The sequence below is a fragment of the Aptenodytes patagonicus genome, chromosome 7 (assembly GCF_965638725.1).
Source record: "Aptenodytes patagonicus chromosome 7, bAptPat1.pri.cur, whole genome shotgun sequence".
Classification (NCBI taxonomy): Eukaryota; Metazoa; Chordata; class Aves; order Sphenisciformes; family Spheniscidae; genus Aptenodytes; species Aptenodytes patagonicus.
Genome location: NC_134955.1, coordinates 28,520,135 through 28,540,702, shown reverse-complemented (window position 1 = coordinate 28,540,702; position 20,568 = coordinate 28,520,135). Strand labels below are relative to the sequence as shown.

The window sequence follows — 20,568 nt, the reverse complement described above, 5'->3', positions numbered from 1 at the left end:
TAGACCACCAGAACATTTTGGTACCAAAAATCTCAGTAGTTTGGCTATTTAAAGCAGACAAAAAACTGCACAAAACCCAGACAACAAAAACCAAAAACCCACCACCAGCCCTCCCCCAACATTCAAAAAAAACCCAACCAACCTAAAACATACATCATGGAGCTGCTAAGTAGAACTTAGGTTCAGAAGCTATTTTTTTCCACTGTGGTCTACAAATGCATTTCTGTGGGTGTATCTCCAGGATGAGGCAATGTAAATAAAGTTCATTTCATGGCAGAGTAATTCAGAGTTGTCTTAGTATAGAAGATTTATTGCAATAGTAAGCTTCATGTTGCTGCATGTGAATAAACAAGGTCCTTTTAACCTTAAAGCTGCAAGAGATCTTGGCAGATATTTCACTGCTTGCTCCACTAAGGGCTAGGTAAGCATTCATAATTGTACAAAGAATACCTTTGATAAATATCAAGGTTTGACGGGGGGGGGGTGGTGGTGGGGTGTGTGTGTGGGGGGGGGGGGGGGGGTGGTGTGGTGTGTGTGCGCGCGTGTGCAAGGTGTCCAGCATCAATAAACACAGGAAAAAGTACATACTCTTACTTACATGCCCTGCATACTGTCCAAATTTCTTTCGGAGGCCAGCAGCTAGTCCAGTAAGGCATTTGGCAGCCAAAGCAACTAACATAACATTTGTATCCTTTCCAACAACCTGAGGAGAAAAAACAAACAAGAAACCCAAAAAAACCCCAATGTTAAAAAGACCAAAAAAACAAATTTCAGAGACTTGGAAGAATTTCTTAGAATAGTCAGTAGGCCACAGATTGGGTTATTTCCACCACTGTTCCAGCTAATAATTTTCTAGTCATGAGTATTATCTCAATTGTAACTTTTAAAGAATAATATGAATAAATTATAAAAAAAAAAAATTAAGCCATATGTGCACTCTGGGTTTTATTTATTACCTTTTTGAGAACTTTCACCAAGTCTGCATAGTCTCCTGATTCCAATTTGGGATTTTTCACCAGCAGTTCAACAGCTTCTAGAGCTTCTTTCCTTTCTTGCCACTTTTTTGCTTCCTGCAGAGCAAATAATTTACATTCATTTATAAATACAAACCGTTCTAGAGAAGCATACTTGCCACAAACCATAGATTTTAAAACTTAATTCTATCCTGAGAAAGCCAAAGTCTCCCTACAGTTCAACATCAATAATTGCAATGAAATATGAAATACAGTCCTTTCCCAGGACATCTCTCAGCTCCTTAAAATTACAGCTTTCTTGCTGGTAAATCAAATTTTGACACTTATTTATGATAGTCTGTATTTTACTTACACTAGTCTGTTATTATCCTTGTAGCAGTAAAGCATGCATTGCAGAATGCTAGTAAGTCTTAAGACTCGTTAGCTCCACATGTCATAGAGTTAACTGGTAGTATAAGTTTATGCTTACTATTTTCTCATAGAAGTCTTTGGGAAGCTTGGAAAGAATTTCTACAGCTTCAAGCAACTCATATGCATCTACTTGTGGTACCGCCTCTTCCTCATCATCACCTCCTGCAACCAGAAAAGAGAAAAATATAAGCAGAGTGACAAATGAAATTTTGACTACAGCACCACCTAAGGCTCATTGTTTAAGAAGTACTATCAGCAGCTGTGATTTTGCTATTCCAAAGGACAGATACTCTTTCATATAAAGTTTTTGCCCGAGCCACATTTTCTTGTTGTGTACTGCACCCCACATGTTTTGCACCAGCTTGAGTAAAAGCACCTTTACAATTTAATGCATTCCTTCACAAATAATATACTAGTGCTATACTTTCCAATGGAGTTGAGAGATTAAATAACTTACCTCCATCTGCATCTCCTCCAACTGCCTGCTGCTGCTCAAATTTTGCTTTCAGCTCCTGTTGGGAACGCAGGAACCTGGTCTGCTTAGGAGCAGCTGATGACACTTTGACCCACTCTTCTTCCAGTTCTTTTAGCTGCCAAAAGAGAAAAGAATCATTGTATCGGAGACATTTTGTACATAACCCAAGACAAACAACGCTTCATGGAAAGCAATGGAGTTTTCCCATTTCAAAGCCAAGATAGCACTACCTTTCAAGTTCTTTTTTCTGCCACCAAAGAAGTGACATCCCCTTCGCATTCACTGTTCAGAAGCTTTTGACCAAGTATATCCACAAAACAGAGTATCATCAACAAAAATACCAATGCAAAGCATTTACATAAGAACAAACTGTAGAACAGTCAGAATGGTGTGTCCCCTCTGTAGAAGCTTTAAAATAAAAAAGGCTGAGCATGAAGGAGGATCTTTTTGTTACTGCCATGCTATTATTACACACTAAAACTAAGACAACGCAAACATGTTGAGCTACATTTGATGAGACAGTTTGGTTTTCTTTAAACCATGCCTTTTTCCAGCAAGTTACTGCTTTCCACCTGAACACAATTAACTCAAGTGGGTAGGAGGGAAGGATGCATAAACAACAAAGTTTTAAAATAACGGGATGTTCCATGTCCAATAGCATAGTTACCTATCATAATGTAATGCCACTTCCTGAAGTGGAACAGTCACATCCTGAGCACCACCAGAACAAGTCTGAAGGGCTGCGTAGAGGAGAAGACTTCAGGAAAAAAGAAGGAAAACGGTCGACTTGAAGACTTTCAATGCAGGGGTCTTTTATAAGGGTAACCATTTGCCCTTGGGTTAGGTCTCCAAGAAATACCATTCTACTTCTCAGATCCCCTCCTCAGTTTCAGTATGATGCTTCCCCCCACAGCTTCACATACATTCAGAGCAACAAAAAAACATTGTCATGATTTCTTTACAAAGAACAAAGAGGGACTAACATTTTAGGTAAAGTTACAGGAGGCTAAAAAATAACATTGCTGTTACTGAAAAATTCCAGCTTTGTCTTTAAGAATGCCCAACACCACAGGATCAGGGAGGGTGAGCATGGAAGTGTTTTCTCGGCATACCTGAACAGAATTTATGTTCTGCAATGGAGGTCTCAGAGCATCCCTTATCCAACGGTAGATCTCCACAGCAAGGAGTTTGGCTTCATCTCGAACAGCCTTTTCCCGAGACTCAAAAAGTTTTGGCAATACTTTAATGATTGGCTTCAGTGAGATTATTTTTGAACCAAATTCACTAAAAGTTAAAAACATAGAATAGCATCAGAGTCCAGGTAGGAACCAGATAGTGATCCACAAATAATAATTGATTTTTTTAAAACAATCTATGAAATGCTTCCAGTGCACTTTTAGGGATTGTGTCATTACTTAAATCATTATTATAGCTATTATTTTGTGAAGCTACTAAGCTACTGTAAAATTTAAAAAAATATTTGCCCTATCATAATTACCCTCCACACCCAGCTTGGAATTACAAAATCGGGCCTCTGAAATTACTTCAAAGCACTTAATACAATCTGCTGCTTCAATCTGTTCTCTTGTGGAAGGGGGGGGGGGGGGGGAAGAGAAGGAAAAAAAGTGTCCTTAGACCAAAATTTGTATGACCTACTTTTTTTTTTTTTTTAATCAGAATAGAATCTCCTTTGTCTATCCTTGGAGGCAAACTGCAGTAAAAGCATTAGTCACTTTTCCACTTGTTAGACCAGATAATTATAGTGAGCTTGGGTCATCTTCACAGAAAATATACATGTTGAAATACGTACTGCTGAAAGGACACATAAAACAAGTTTCCCCAGCCAATCACCCTTCCCTGTCAGCAGATTCTACATGTTGTTGAACTCGATACACTAAACTTCCTTTTTCAATCACTGCTGAATGAGAACTTCCTTTCCATACTCATAGTAAAGTTAACTGCTACAGTTCTTAAAGCAGATCTAAATCACCTCAGAAGCCCTAATTTTTTTTTGATTCAGAACCATTTCTTTTCCTTGAGAATTCGGAATTAACCTTTCCACCAATCACACTTTCTTCTGCTTCCCTTCAATCAAGTACCACATGAAAAAGCTAGTAAAAATGGCTGCTCAAGAACTAAAACTTATGTCTCACTTTCTAAAAATTCTAGTGCTAAACATTTTATTGCCAAGCCCACTTTGTTTCTAAGACTGGAGTCTCTTTTGCAGGTTTTAATACTTAGTATTTCTCAATGCAATTTAAATGCAGAATATGAACAAATGAGTTGCCCAAAATTTTTATTTTTCTACCATGACACAAAAAAGAGCATATTAGGAAGAGTGCCTATGCAAATTCTCTTATTCTTATCCAATTCATATAACAACACAAGAAAGAACAGAAACCTTAGCACAAGATTAAAACACACTAGAAGCTAAACTAGTTATGCACTCAAGCTACCCACGTAGGTACAACATAGACAAATTTTGTTATCAATGCAGAAATCCTGTCAAAGCACAAGACAAATTTAGGTAGCAACACAGCTCAGAAGCAGAAGACGAAGGTTAAGTCAATAGGGCTCCATGAAAGAATTTGATCTTGCCATCTCAAAGATAATAAAATACTGCATATAAAAAAAAAATAGGCAGATGTGGCACATTTTATAGGCGTGGTTAGTTGAAAGATATTGAGGAAGGTTACACAGGTTTCTAATTACACTGTACTGTTAAAAGGACATCTGATTAGATAAGGCAATTTAAAATAGCTAAAATATATTCTTAAATGTGGGACAGTAGTTTCACTTAGTAGAAGCATAGGTAATGTGCTAAGACCCATGCTTTGACTTCTATTACAGAAGCCTGAAACAATTAGTTTAACAAGGACCATCTATACATATGCCTCAGCAAGTTCGCTAAAAAATACCTAGCATAAGACACTCTCCATCTATATTATACGGTTTTCACATGAGCTACTTTACTCAGAAAAAAGTGCTCTGTCCATTAATACCAAAATTATGTTTCCTTTAAAAAAAAAAACCCAAACAATCTAATGGACAGTGAATTATATATACACACACCAAGTGTAAGAATTTGATAAAACCCCTGTATTTTTCACTCAACTCACAAAGGCAGCAAACATACTTGAAGTGGAACAAAAAAAGATGTTCCAAATCTAATCTTGAAACCAACTACCCCATCTTAATTAAACTGGATTTGATTTTTAGGGAGCATTATCAGCTTTTCTTTTTAATAAAGAAATTCTTATACGGACAAGAGAAACTTACTGTACCCAATTAAAGATGCTCACATCAAAATGGTGGTTTGTTTTTTTTTTTTTTTTTAAAAAGACTACATTTTAATTTTCCCATCAGTGAGTTTATTTCAGCTATTCAGAAGAGAAGCTCTGCAGTCTGGAACAAGACACACTAATGCTGCCCTTCTTTCAGAGGTCCATTGTGAAAATGGAAGTTTGGTAAACAGTTGCCAGGAACGAAAGTGATCCAGATGAGGCTTGTACAACAAAGACATCCCTCACATCTAACAAATCCCATGATGCTCTCAACTGTTGTCAGAAAATACCAGTTCAGTAAAGATACATCCTATTCAACAATAACAAGGGCCTGCTAAAGACTTAAGCAACAAATTAGACTCTACATACTGCTGGAGTGAGGGGAAAGAGAAGGAAAAAAAACCCCAAACACCGCGAACTAAAAGCTTACCTTAGGGCTTTCCTCAGTGTCTCTATACACGCTACTATGATTTTCGGGTTTTTGTTGTCCAGACCCTTTAGTAATTCTTCTTGTACTGCCTCCCCTTTCTCAATTTCTATATACATTAGACATATATCTAGACCCAGCTCCTTTGCTCTGGCTTTTGGCTGATTGAACACTTTATTTACAACTCCAGACGCTACTTCTCCTGTTGTCCTGAAAGAGGAGAAAGTGTTACTTTTGGAACATTTAAGTGAATTAGGTGTTCTACACCATTATCCACAGACAAAAGCACACACAACACCCAAAACATGGATTAAAACTCAGGAAGTCCTCATATAATAGGGACTAAATTCTAAGTTAACTTTTAAGGTAGTAACCTTTTGTAAGAGATTACTTCAACCTCTAGTTTAATCAAAAGAACTCCTGCAGACTGAGTGCTAGTTAACATGTTCCTAATACTGGATTACACCAGACAGTGAACAGTACACTTTTTCTCAAAAGTATATTCATTAATATACATTAGTCAAGGTCCACAAATAAATGCCATTTCCTGGAATTGCATACATTACAGTTAACTAGCATACAGCATTGGCGCATAATCCCAGCACAGGATTTCACATCTATTTCAAAGCTTCCAATCAACTAAATCATTTACACCACTTTTAAAAACCTAACAACCTTCCAAACCCCTTAATTTAAACAAAGCTTTGAGTTTGTTTATTTGTTTTTTAAGTAAGACTTTCATTCATTTCATCAGGTCACAAAGTCAATGGACCAGAGCACTGATCTGGCCCATTAGGTGTTTTTATTTCACCCTCAGGAGTACGGGCTATTTCATGGGCTAGACAACAGTGAATACTAAAAGACATCCCATGAAGAAATTGGCAGGTATGAAGATTCATATTGGTTAAGCTGGATGCAACACTACATAAACATAACTACATTTTATTTCATGGATGAATTACACAAATATCTCCCTGGAAGAAAAGGCTCCCTGTACATATAGACCGTTTAGTCAAACAAGAACAGGGATTCCAGTTCACAGCACCTACACCACCAAATTACTGATTCACTTTCCCTACCATTTCAGAAGTCTTTACTACTGCCTTTAGCAGTTTCTTTGAACATTGTAAGTAATTTCTGACAAGTTAACACGCACATGGAAGCCATCTACAGGGAAAGCATTTGATCTAGATTTTGGCAAATCTAGAATTTGGCAAATTCTCTAGATCAGAAAGCAAGTTCTGCTCTCAACAGTAAAGATCAGAATTGTTAGTGGCCACTGTACAATTTAATCTGCAGCCTTTCTCAGAGAGGCACATTAAACTGTCCTAACAGCCTACTAATAGCAAGAAAAGGCTACTTACTTCCCAGCTACATGAGCATTTTCAACATAAGCAAGCGCTGCTTCCAGTCCTTTCAACTGAGCCACTGCATTGGAGTCTGTCACAAATTTCTTTATCAATCCAAGATACTTGGACCACTCAGGACTCTTTTCATCATCTATCTTCTGGAAGAGCTTAAGGGCTTCTTCATAACCATTTAATCTGGCTTTCCACAGCTGGAAGCAGAAATCAGACGTTTAAACATTGTGCTAGTACAATCTTAACTCACCAATCTCGCAAAGTTCTTCAATCATAGTTGAAAGTGTGCTCAGTAAGCTGGCATCTGCAAGATTTCTCTTCGATGACTATATGAATAACATGCAACAGGACAAAATACTCATTCTTCTCCTGTGAGGAACGATCTGGATAGAGACATGCCAGTCTTCCCCACTGCTCTTCATAAGCTCTAACAACCACTGATGAGCAGGTGGGAGCCCAATGATAGTTTCAACTACAGATGAATAATTTCTCCACATGAATGACCGCACTGATCTTTCAGCGCACAAACTTATGCCATACAGATTATCATGGTACTAAATTCTGCTTAATAAATGTTATTTAGCCTCTAGGTTGGACAGAACTGATGCAGTTTCAGACCTGTTATTCGCACGCTGTGCAGCTGTTGAGATTACCTAACTATGGTGTACTTAGGTAGAGGAGTACCACAGAATCACCACAGCAGAGAGATACAGCAAGCCAGAGCCAAAGCCAAGATTTCCTACCTTGTGTTCACATTTCTGGTCAATGGGCAGTTTCATCCATTCACTGTCGTCCCCCATTGTAATTCAGGTTCTCTCTATAACTACAGTAATTCCTGTGGAGATAGGGACAAGTTAGAACACAGAAAAATACATGTCAGATGCTACCTGCAACGTACTTCTACTTAAAAAAAAAAACCACAAAACAAAGACAATTCTGTAGCAAATCTTATCGCTAATGTGCAACCCAAGCTTGTAATTGTATTTAGATATGCACTACTAAGACTAGACCACTATTTTGTTAGCCCTGGAAAGCTACCAGAAGCCATTAAAGATTAGAGAGTAGTGCAATTTGTAATATTTCAGACACTAGAAGTCTCAATCTGTGAAAGTTTTAGTAAACTGAGAAGGGCATGCAGAATATAACCTCATCTAAGCTTGAGGAAGAATGTACTATGATTAAGGTGCTAAAATGAAATGAGTACCCATCAACACTAGAAAACCGACTCTTACTGACACGTGCTTTCAGCAACAGGTGCCATGAATCAGTGTCAAAAAATAATCGGGTGCTAGTGTAAGAACAGCCATTTTAACAACTTTACAAACAGCACAATTGAAATGAATCGTACTGTGAGAAGAACAAAACCCATTTTTGCAAACTGGCCACTTTATGCCCTAATTCTAATGTAGCCAGCATCAGCAACTGTCAACAAGAGATCAATTTCTTACCACATGTAGGGCTCAAATCCTTACTCATTCAAGTTCCTAAGTGTTTTCCTCCTCCAGCCCTTTCCTTTTATTAAAATAGGAATACTGACCGTTAGGGTACGAGAGATGAGATCTCAGGCTCAACGCCCATCTCAGAAATATTGTACAGCTAACCTGACTGCTCAGAGAATAACAAGAGAATATGCCTGATGCAGGGAGATCAGCAAAATGAAAATAGCAGCAGCAGTAATGAGGGCTCCCAACATTATTTACACAAACAAACAAAATCAAACCAGAGAAGGCATAACACATTCCAGCACACCAGTTCAAATGCATAGACAAAGATGACCAAAATTCCAAAAATTGGCCAGCATATAAAATGATTTATCACTAAAGGCATATAAATACACAATACTAGCAGAATATTCCTAATGTAAATTCAGCCTATGCCAGCAAAGCTGCATACTTTAACCTACAAAATATTTCACCCAATGCACAGAGGTTCTCTGCAGAAAATTAACCCCTAGAATTAGGAGTGTAATTTCACTGGTGTAAGTTAATATAAGCAAGTTCTCCAAAGCCTTCTGTCAGTCACAGAACACTAACATACAGCTAACTCAATAGCAAAATTAGGCTAACAACAACCCACAGTAAAAACAGTATTTTTTCTTCCTTCCTGGATTAGTTAGAAGATACTTAAAAAAATAACAACCCAACCCCCCAATAATTAAAACCAAACAAAAAAAACCCAAACAAAAAACCCCAAAAGCCCTACCAGCCACCAACACCCACACCAATCTACACTAAGCTTACCTTAAATATTTATAGATTCCTATGGATGTTAATACTGTTCTCACTATACTTGCATAAACCTATTTATTTGCACAAAGGCAATAAAACAAAAGTCAATGTCAGGACAGAAGTTGACTATGCATATAAACGAGTGCATCCAGGCATTATTATGGTTTGTCCTTCTCATTTCATAAACAGTGATGTGGATATTTTTTCTTGATATCAGCACAGTTGCACAGTGGTACTAAGAAGTTTGCTTTTTAAGCAAAAAGAGGCAAAAAAAAAACAGTTGAGAGGGCCAAAGATGAAGACTTAATTAACCCCTAGAACTATAAACCACTGAGAATGAAGGAATCACTCTGCTCATCATGTAAGAAACGAAGTACACAGAAGTGAGGCTACCTAAAGCCCATTCTACTGAACCGTTAATTCTGGTACACCATCTTTGTAAATGTACAACTTCTTTAAAAAAAAGTTCCAGGTTAAATACTGGTCACACCATTACAAGAAAAAGGTACTCTGATTTAAAATTTATAATGAAAATAAAACTCAAGCTTTGAAATGCCATACCAAAACTGAACAATCATAAGAGGTCAACAGGGCAAGTGAGTTACTACATCTTTTTGCATAGAAGCCTCACCAGCCTTTTGCAACGGATCCTGCTTTCATCCGTTTAAATTCTTCTGAAACTCTACTGCTTTCTTTTTCTCTACCCAAACCTCTCATTTGTTCTCTTATCCCCTCCTTCAGCCTACTTGAAAGAGAGGGTTCAAAATTAAATACAAATCAACAGCCTCCTGATTCAAATGGAATGCATTTTACTTATTTAAAAAAAACCGCACAACCAAAACCAAACACACCCCCAAACAAAAAAAAAAAGCCACCACACACACAAAAGCAAGACACTCATGGCAAACATAGAGCTGGGGGGTAAAGCTATATCTAGCTCTGATTGCAATGATTTCTTTACAAAATCAAAAGTGAGACTGCATCCACATTAAAAACTTTTCAAATAGCTCACCTAGCAAAGGATGCAGGAAAGCCCTAGTGTGAACACAGTTACAGCAGCAGACTTCCTTCTGTCATTCAAGTTAGATCTGCAGCCAAGTGCCATCAGGAAAGATGCAGCTTTGCCAGTATAAGCTGTGTTTGCATTAGGAATACTTCTTCTTAACATACCAGTATAGAAATAATGGGGTACTTCCCCAGTGTAGATGCAGATGACAAATAGATACGGCGGTCTCTTCCCAAACTCACATGTGCCTTTGCCAAGAACAAGCAGAGTGAACTTAATAGGAAATTAGGTAGTTCTGAATCTTGCTCAGAAACTTGGAGGTAATTCAAGCCATTACCTGTCTATATCATTTTGCTAAGGAAAGCATAAGGAACCAATACAAGGACAACAGTTATTCACAAAGAAAACAGAAAAAGAAAGAAAGCACTAACCAGCGTCAGAAACACGAGAATAAAGAGTTTTGGCACCTGTACTAAGACAAACCCCCATCTACACCCCATTCTTTTAGAAAACTATCAGCAGCATGAACTTCCTACTTCAACAATAAAAAGAAACATTTATTTCTCTCCAGAAATCTGTTCCACCAAAGGAAAATCTTATTGTAGGACAGCAACTACCTTACTATAATCCTAAAATCAGTTCAAACCCTAAAGTCAGGAGCAACTCTGTTAAAAAGGCTTGTCCATTGCAAGGCTGATACTGATTTACAAGTATTTTTACCCTTACACATATACAACAGTTCATCACTACAAAGTACGACCTCTTACTTGTATACTCCAGTGTTGCATTATAGAATCTAGAAGAAAAGGATCTACTATTTCCCTTCCCAACATCACAATATACGCAACTTGGAGGATAACACACGTGATGGGACAGACACAGGGAGGGGAGACAGATGACCATGAAACAGTGTGTATTCTCTCACCCATTTTTTTTCAGTCTGGTCAAGTCAGTTCCCCTACTATTTTTAGTCATTAACATCTACAATGGTTACTTCAATTATAAAATGGGTTAAGTTGCCTTCTGTGCTGAATCTGGCATCTAAAAATAGTGATAAAATTATACTTCCCCCCCCCCAATAACTTACAAATCCCTTTAGAACAGTTTATCAGAAAGTATTCCACGGTCACAGAGGGAGAGCTCCTTCTTAAACATCCCATTTTTCCAGCTTCATCACTGCCTGTCTTAATGCCAAGATCTTGTATTGTCTACATCTTGCATTTACCAGAATAAAAGACTGTTTTTAATTCCTCCAATTAAGTCACTGGGTTCTGTATGTTCACAGAATATCCCACATTTGACAAAATGTTTTTTTTTTTTATAAAGCTTCTTTGCACAGACATGTAAGCCTCCAGCCATTACTTCTCAACATGCAAATAGCAAGTAGCTTCATTATACAATAATGCAGCTAAATTATGTTATTACTAGTGAATTTGCAGCAATGAAGTTTGACCTACATAGCTTTCTTGTTACAACTCAGAACAAACAGATTTAAGTCTTTCAGTAGCAATATTCATTTTAGTAGAATCCAGAAGACAAGACCTCCAAAGTGACTGAACAACCAAAATAAGTTTTGTGAGAGAAGTTTGTTATTAACATGGTCAATACAACGTTTCCAAAAGCAAGTCAGCTGAGGAATCTGCAATGGAGATGAATAACAAATCCTCCCTGACAGTTCTTGGCAGGACAAGTTCTTATATTACAGAACAGTGAGAAAATGAAGATCATCAAGGAAAGAATAGGATGTCTTTCAAAGGGAGACCACGCAAAAGCAGCAAGAGCAGAAAGTACTTACGAGGCAGCACAAATGCAAGAATTTCAAACGTAAAAGTGAGAATTCCCCACTGAATATAAGTAAGTTTAGGAAACAAATTTATCAACACATTAAGAGATTATGGGAAAGTGTCAATACATGAAAGTTTGGATTAACCACGCAATGCTCTGAACAGCTCCTACTCAGCTTCTAAATAAATGCTTTCACTGCTCCAATTTTTGAGGGCTGAATAGCATCAACCTTACAGCTTCACAGTATGAGATACTGCTAAAGAAAATCCTTTCATCATAAACATCCTGAAATGCACGTGTTTTATTTTGAGGCATACATTTATCACCTATCACTATATTTTATTCTGTTTCAGCTTCCAGACCATCTTCTACAGAAAATGTGCAATGGCAAACTAGGAAGCCATTTTATGCTAAACAAAAACAGATGTTTATTGATACTGATTGTCCATTTCTCCCTACTCACTTCCACCTATTGAACATCACCATTGCCACAAGAACAGCATCAAGCATTTGATAGTTTGACAGCTTCTCAAAAACTTTACTGAAAAGACTAAGTTCTGAGAAAGCAAGACAGGCCTTTTTAAAGGAAAAAAATCTGTTTGAAATGTTCCTATACAGTAGGGCATATACTTGGGGAGCGTATAGCTGTATGTCACATTTCAGATGAAACTAGACTTCTCAGTAGACAGTTGTCGGTCAGTGCAGCCCCCAGTTTTCCTAGCAGAAAGAATTTTTATTTGTTTAATGGCAGTTTTGGGTCATATTTGCTCTTTGACTCTGAAAAGATGAAGTTTCACTTTTAGAAGTTTAGCCCAGCACGTTTTCGGTATTTGCCCGTTAAACCTTCTCATTAGGTACAACATAAAGTAGCTCAGAAAAAAGGTTGAAAAATTCAAGTAATCATAACATAGTTAAATTTTTATTTTAAACAACACCTGGGCACACTAAGTATTTTGAAGAGCACTCAAATCTAAGAACTATAGCCTAATCAGTCAGGGAAATAATGCAATTGCTTTAAGTAAATTCCACATAATCAAAAGGAAAACTGAAGTCCAGCTAACAATCCTGAACTACAGACACCTGCAAAAGCAGCAAAGAGTCAGAAGAACTTTCAGTCAGACTGTAAATGTGCTTTCCAGCTTCAGTCCACATATCTTTTGATGACAGACAAAAGAACAAGAGGTTAAAAAACCCACAGAAGATTATTTGCTGCTCAAGCAATAAAAATTTCCTAGGATTTTAAAGGTTGGCATTTTCAATTAAAAGATGAATTAGAAGTTGCAAGATACACAGACTCTTGATGAAAGGAAAGCAGGACCTCAGAATAATGAAGAAGAAATAGGAGAAATGCATGCTAAAAAGGAATTGTTTTGCAGGTTGTGGAGTAGATGGGAGCTGAGAGAAGCTACTGCTTCAGCAGCAATGAAATGGCATTCAAGAATAAAGAGCATTAAATTCTCTCTTGCCTGTTCTAATTCCTATGTCCTAACTCAGCACAGTGACATCTTAATAGCACAAATGGCAAGTTATTGGTAAGGGAGACAGATACTTAATTTCTCTGGAAAAAAACATGTTTTAATACATAGTCTCTGAAAGTAACTGAGGCCATTCTTTTTCATGCACCTAAAAGTGAGAGACAATGCAAACTAAACTGACTGCTACAGCTAAGAGCAAAAGCGATTTCTTACTGCATGGGTAAGCCTGGAGGGAAGCCAACCCTACAGAGCAGAGAGGGGCAAGAGGGGAAAGAGGGCAGCTCACGGGCAAGTTTGCATGCACTGACATAATTCTAAGGGTAGCCAGCTGGAGTGAAAGATGCCAGTGTGGCCATGCTTATTAGCTGCAAACTCCCCCATCCCTCAAGGTGTTTACAAAGCTCAGGCACGGAAAGGCTCATGTGATGTTCTTTAAAAGGACGGCCTGAACTGCTGATGAAGGAAAGCTCCCGCAGAGACATCACCCCCCAGGACCGACCACTAGCTCCCTCCTTCTCCAAGGGAAGCACCCTCCAACGCGGCAGCACAGCCTACCCCCACCCCCGAACTAGCGGCGCCCCCGCCATGCCCAGCACCTTCCAGAAGAGCACCCCTCCACTTCTGCCCGCTCCGCCTGCCGCCGGCTCCCCGCCCGCAGCCCCAGATGTCCCACTGCTCCTCCTCCCGGAGGGCCGCCGCGGGCCCCACCTCCCCCGCACGCCGCAGCCCGGAGAGGTTTCCCGTTCCGCGGCGGCACCGGCAGCGGGTATCTGGCAGCAGGCCGCGGCCGGGGCTTGGAGCAGCGGCGGGCCAGCAGCGGCGGAGCAGGCCGCCCGCCCGGCATTGTTTCTGCCCGCCGTCCCCGCCCGAGGGCCGGCGGGCCCCGCCAGAGCCGCCGCGCACCACCCGCGCGGCTCCGCCGGGCCTCACCGGACACTCACCCTGACAGCTCCGGGCCGGCTCCGCGGCGACGCGGGCGTGGAGCCGCGGGGCGGGCCGGGCCGGGCCGGGCCAAGCCCCTCCCCGCCGGCGGGCGGGGCTCGGGGCGCCGCGGCCGCACCTGGGCGGGGAGCCGGCCCACGCCGGGGCCAGACAAAGGCGGGCAGGGCAGCGTCGGGCTCCCGGCCCCGCCGCGCTCCCCCCACGGCAGCCCCGGGCACATGGCGCCCCCCTCCCCCGCAGCCCGGCCGCCGCGGAGGAGCCCTCCCCCGCGGGGCCGGACACGCGACCCCCGCGCCGCCGGTGCGCAGGCGGCAGCGGGCGCTCCCCGGCCCTCCCGGCGGCTGCGGTGCCTGCCCTGCGGCTGGGCAGGGGCCACCGGACCGCGGTGGCCGGTGACCAGCTTGGCCTGCCAGGCCTGCTGTTCTCATGAGTCATACCCCTGAACACCCATACCCATCAGAACAATTATTCTTGTAACGGAGGTAGCTGCGGTCATATTCAAGCGTGGAGCAGACATTATCCCAGGCCACCATCATCCAGCAATCCCTCATCGAGGAAGGGATCAGTTCTGAAACCCGACAGGAGGAACAAGGCCTGCTGTGAAGAACGAGAAACACAGTACCTTCCAAAGGAGGTATGAATGAATAGCCCGGCACCATACCATCATTGCATTTCATGTTCTGCTGCGAAGTGTGTAATGACAGTGCTCTGGTGGAGCCGATTCATCAGCCATCTCTCTAGCCCATCGCCTGACATTTTGAGATGCCTTTTCTACAGTGACAATAGCAATTGAAGAAGCTGGTATGGTGGAAACTGGGTGTCAATAGCTTCCTCCTGAGAAGAGCATCGAGCCATATGATGCAAGGCTGTGTTTCTTCAGACATCTTTTTAGCTAGCTAAAGAAAGAAGCATCTTCTAGGCACTGCAGCACCAGACACGCTCCCCACTGAATAATCGTCCAAGTTACTTTTTCTAGCATCTCAACCTCCCCCCTGCAACAGGGGGCACGAAGACACACAACAGCTCCTGCTTTTCAATGTTTCACATTCACAGCAACCGAGCTGTCATAGAGATAACCCCAAACAACACGCAACTGCTCAGGTCAAGAGACTCCTTATTCAAACAAGCTACAGCAACACTGCCCGGCGCAAGGCAATGTTTAATTCAAACACAAGGGTACAAGGCTTTCCTGTGTCACACTTTAGAACTCCACCCCTATAAGATGAACCACTGGAACAGTCTACAACACAGCATCAGCAACAGCAGCAACAGTATTAGTCTTAGACTATGTTGTCTTGAAACCAACCATTCTGTTACAGATGCAAATGGCTTTAATGCCATCCTAGTCTGGCAGAGACTTCACAAACCATTTACATTAAATAGTTTACAAACAAATTAGCAATACAAGTTTGTAAATTTCTTTTAAAAACCAGAAAAGGACATCTGCTGGTACCATGGAACAGCGGAGAGACAGGAAGGAGAAAAAAGGGAACCAGACGATCACTGACCATGATTTTGAAACCCCTAATTAGAAGGTTTACAAGTATTTACATCTCGTAAGTGTCCTTCAAGTCATACATCCTACACAAAAAAATCTTCCAAATTAGATACTTAAGACTGAGAGACAGTTATCTCTACTCCACAAAACATTCAGAGCAGTTTCTAATTGTATATACTGCTCAAGATATTCTAAGTTATCTATAAAAAGGGGCAAACAGAGGTGTTACAGTTTGCAGATGACACAATTAATCAGGGTAGCAAGAAAAAAAAGAAAAGAATTGACTGGAAGAGCTTACAACATGCCAAGTGAATTTATCACCTAACACATGCAGTGATGCACAAGAGAGAAACAACTTTTAACATGACTCAGAAAGTCAGGTTTTCTGAGCTGACTATTAAATGGGAACAAGACCTTACTGTTTTAACAGACATCGGTATGAGAGTATCGGCTCCACCATGGCAGACCAGGTTTTCAAAAGCGCAGGCCCAGATTACATAACTGGCCCGTATCAGGGAAAGGACACGAGCCAGCAGGGAAGTTAAGTCCCACCAAATACAAGTCATACACGTACAAGAATCAGGAATCGTGTTCCATTACCATGCATTCACTTTTTTATATTAGAATATCAAACGAGAAGTCTCACATCAGTACAGATTTAAAGCAGTCTGACTAACTAACGTTTCCCATGCTTCTGAAATCCAAGTTTCATTTATTTTTGTGCAGGTGTCACATAAATAATTTTTTCCATAGCAGGGCCCCTAGTTAACGTTCCCAACTTTGTATTCTTGAGAATTACCTTTAATGCATCTACAACAATTTGTTTAGAACCAGTTTGTTGTACTTGAAAGCCATTTTTTGTTGATTCTGCTTTGATGTATCACTCTCTTGATGTTGCTTAAGAAGTTTAACCCTACTACCCTACTCCCCCTTGAAGTGGGGGGAAAAAAGAAAAAAAAAAGTGCATCTGTAAGTTTTAAATGGGGGAAAGCTACCAAAACAGCAAAGTTTAAAGAAAGGCCAAGCCTAAAGCAAAAAAATCAAACCAAATTCTGATTTTTGCACAATCAACTGATCTGATATTGGACACCAAAGAGTCAAAACTGTAAGGGCAACTTGCACCCCATCATTCTTCTTTCTGACTTGACCCTATCACAAAGTTTTAGTAACAGATTTTTATGAGTAGCCTTTTAGAATACTTCAATATTTGAGACTCTCAACATTTGGAAATATGCATCTTTACAGTTTCAAACTAATAGATGTGTTCATTGAAAGTCTATAGCAATGCTTTCTCCAATACACAAGTAAAAAATAAGGAAGGTCTCCCACAGCTGGTAGCCCAACATCCCAACAACTACTCATCCCCTTCTCATCTGCAGAAGGCAACTTTAACAGCACTGCAGTTTAGCAGAAGTACTGGAAGATGCAACACTAAACACAAAATAGTAAGTCAGCAAAAAAGGAAAACTGCGGAATAATTAGATGACACACACCAAACACATATCAGAAAATTGTAGCAGATAAGTTTGTGATTTTTTTTTTTTTTTTAATTTTATTTTTAGAACAGAGTCCAGGTCAGCTTAAGCTGCACAGAAGTTTCATTCCTCAGCCTCTGCTACACAAGACTTCAGGTCTCTCACTGACAGAGGTCCAAATTCAGGAGGAAAACCCCCTACACACCAACCTGAAAGCTACAGTCTTAAGAAGAATCACAACTCTGACTCAGAAACAGAATCAAATGAAATAGGGGGGGGGAGGGGGGGAGAACATGGGACCCACATTCCTGTCCAGACCCTCTTCACATACACTAGAGAAGATTCAACAGGAAGCACCTCCTGGTGAGGGACCCTGGAGATCCAAGACTAACACCTGCACCCAACAGCAGAGCTGTAGAAATGGAGATGAGCTCTTGCCTTTCACTTTAAGATTAGAATCACCTCAGGGAACGTTTACCTGAAGTCCTTTTGGAGGGGAAACCAATCCCGCACGCAGCCTCCTGAAACGGACGCTCGGGGGACAGAACATGCCAGGTCTCTATTTCCCTCGAGGAGCATTAGGAAGGGGCCGAGCCCGGCTCCCTCACCGGCCCCCGGGCCCACCCTGCCGGCCGCCTCCCAGGCAAGGCCCTAGCAGCTCCCAACCGCGCCCGGGCCCACAGTGATGACACGAAGGAAGCGACCGCGGCGGAGCAGCCCGGACCGCGGCTCGCTACAGGCCCCGACACCCGCCGCTCCGCGAGCGGCCTAGACGAGCGGCGCCCCTTAAGCCTCTACAGCGCGGCGTGGTACAGGCCGCGGCCTCCCACCGTTAGCAGTCGCGGCCCCCACCCCCCCGCAGCCACGGGAGCGGCTCCAGGCGAAGCCCGCGGGCCCAGGTCGTTCCCGTGGACGGATGTCAGCGCCGCTCTGGGCCGTGCCTCCGCCCAGTCCCCAGGTGACAGGGAGGAGGCTCAGGCCCAGCGGCGAAGGGAGGCCTACCCCACCCTCCTGCGGGCCCGGGAAGCCGCGGCAGAGCGGGGGAAGGGGCCGGGCCCCCACTGGGGAAGAGACGGTGACTCTCACCTGGGCCCCGGCGGGTCGGGCGCGGCGTGTCCGGCCGCTCCTCGGTGGGGTTTGAAATCGCTAACACCGCCCGCACCTCCCAGTGTCCTCAGTGCCCATTGGCCGGCGCTGGCCCCACCCACGCCCGCACCCGCGCGCTTTATTGGTCCGTTTGAATCCGGCAGCGGCGACGCGTGCTCCGCGCTCTCCTGAGGTGGCCGCTACCGGGCCTCGCCGGCGCCGCGGGGAGAGCGCACCGCGACGGGGGCGGCCTCTGGCGGCACCGTCCTGGCCCCCGCGGCTCGGCGCGCCCCCGCTCGATAACCACCGAGGCGTGTCGGGGAAAGAGGCCGCTGCGCCCGCCCGCCCCGCGATGCTGCGGGGAGACTCGGGCCCCGCGGCAGCCGCCGCGGCCCCGGTGAGGGCGTGGGGCGGCTGCGGAGCCCGTGGCGCCCGGAGCGGCACCGCTGGCGAGAAGCGCTGGTGGTGTCCTGAGGCAGCCGTGCAGGGCCGCTGAACCCGTCGCCTTTCGCAAAGGGCTAAAGCAGCTCTGGCTGCATTCAGCTTTCGGTAATACCCCGTTATAGGGGAATGGGCTTTCTCTTCTTTAATATCTTTAATACGATTAGTGAGTTTGCAAGCAGCCGCTGTGCGTGGTTGGAGTACAGTGTGTTTTCCCTCCTTTGTTTCTTCACTTCAGCTGAAGCAAGCGAAGGGAAAATTTTTAGGGGTAGTCAGAATAGAAGATGAGGGACAGGAGAGTGACATCAACACAACTGCAATTAATCTTACAATGCCATCTCTCCCCACCACACTGCGTAAGCATCAATTTTTTTAAAAAAGTGAGGCGATTATATTTTTGCACAACCTCAGTGAAATCACTTCTGCACTGTGCTTCAACTGTGAAACGAGCAGGAATAAAGCTAAGATGTTTTAATTGTTTTTGGTACTTCTTTCATCAGAAAGGGACAGAATGGGGTACAAGATTAGCACCAGTACTGTGGTGTCAGTTATTACTGAATGTTTTGTTCATTATTTGGCCTTTTGCACCATTTAAACTGTTATTAAAAAAAAAAAGCAGCGACAGAATCTTGAACAAAACCCCTTACAGATAGAAAAACAGCTCTTCTTCAGAGCTTTGTTTTCTAGTGGGCAGAGGCTTAAGACCACTACAGTCCTAATACTTTCCCAAAAGAGGAACATCCTCTTCTGTTGTTGCCATGTTAAAATGGTAACAAAAAGGAAAAAAAGCAAGGTAGGGGCAGGATGAAAGGTATTATGTGTACGCAGGAATTTGCAAAAGCGCGTGAGCGTGGATATTTGGCCCTTGATTCAAAGCCGTAATGGCAGAAGAAATGTGTGTTACAATCAGATTATCAAAAGAACCCAGATCCATTCCTACCTTCTTGCTCCTCTCAAATGAAACAAAATTGAGGTTCTGTGCAAACAGGTCTGGGCGCTCCTCTTTCAAAGGAGAGTCCAAATAACATGCATGATTCACAACGAAAAGCCAGGCAGAGTGGTTAAGAAAAGCTAAATTTATATTAAATTATCATCAACCCCTAAAATACTGAACACAGTGGTTAAATAACTCCAAAAAGTCCAATGTCTCCAGTGAGTAACGTTAAAACCATTACACAGGAACACACGGAAATCACTGATGTTAGCTCGGGACAGACAGGAGAGAGGTTTGCTTTTTACATAGTAAATCAGTGCTCAAGAGATCATCCTCCAGTGGCCTTTCTACATTCTTAACATCCTAAGTGCAACGAGGGTCTTCTCTTCCCCAGAATGGGGAACCATGATGCACCCCCTAGGCAGCGTCTCACTGGGGCTGTCTCTAGGAAAAAGAAACTAATTTCTGCCCACCTCACTGGTAGAGGAGAGGCTGTGTGACATTTTGTTGCTCCTTTTCACCATAATCATTTGACGAAGGGAGCAGAGAGCAGTTACGAATGGTCGTTAGGCTGGAGTGTGCAGGGTCCCTCCTAAGAAGCAGCAGAGAATATTTATCAAGGTGGAGATCACAAGCACCATGAGTTGTTGAAAAGACTGACTGGGTTTTCCTTTCCATTCTGCACTTGCGACTCCGACAGCGATTATTTTGACAGGCTGACTGAACCTCAAGTGACAGGTCTGGGCAGATGTTTCCCTTCACCCCT

The 20,568-nt window shown here is 42.4% G+C and overlaps 1 protein-coding gene across 2 annotated transcripts in view; it reads right to left on the bottom strand.

Moving 5' to 3' along the window:
* Nucleotides 1-18,506, bottom strand: part of CKAP5 (cytoskeleton associated protein 5) — a 55,616-nt gene extending 37,110 nt beyond the window's left edge. For both annotated transcript variants that reach the window (XM_076344529.1, XM_076344531.1), the window contains exons 1-9: nucleotides 18,428-18,506; nucleotides 7,676-7,767; nucleotides 6,936-7,129; nucleotides 5,575-5,781; nucleotides 2,973-3,144; nucleotides 1,843-1,975; nucleotides 1,444-1,547; nucleotides 957-1,070; nucleotides 599-703 (exon numbers count right to left, since the gene is read on the bottom strand). In XM_076344529.1, the coding sequence (XP_076200644.1) occupies nucleotides 599-703; nucleotides 957-1,070; nucleotides 1,444-1,547; nucleotides 1,843-1,975; nucleotides 2,973-3,144; nucleotides 5,575-5,781; nucleotides 6,936-7,129; nucleotides 7,676-7,732 (1,086 nt within the window). In that variant the 5' untranslated portion in view covers nucleotides 7,733-7,767; nucleotides 18,428-18,506. The remainder of the gene's footprint in view (nucleotides 1-598; nucleotides 704-956; nucleotides 1,071-1,443; nucleotides 1,548-1,842; nucleotides 1,976-2,972; nucleotides 3,145-5,574; nucleotides 5,782-6,935; nucleotides 7,130-7,675; nucleotides 7,768-18,427) is intronic.
* Between the last annotated feature and the right edge of the window lie 2,062 nt (nucleotides 18,507-20,568).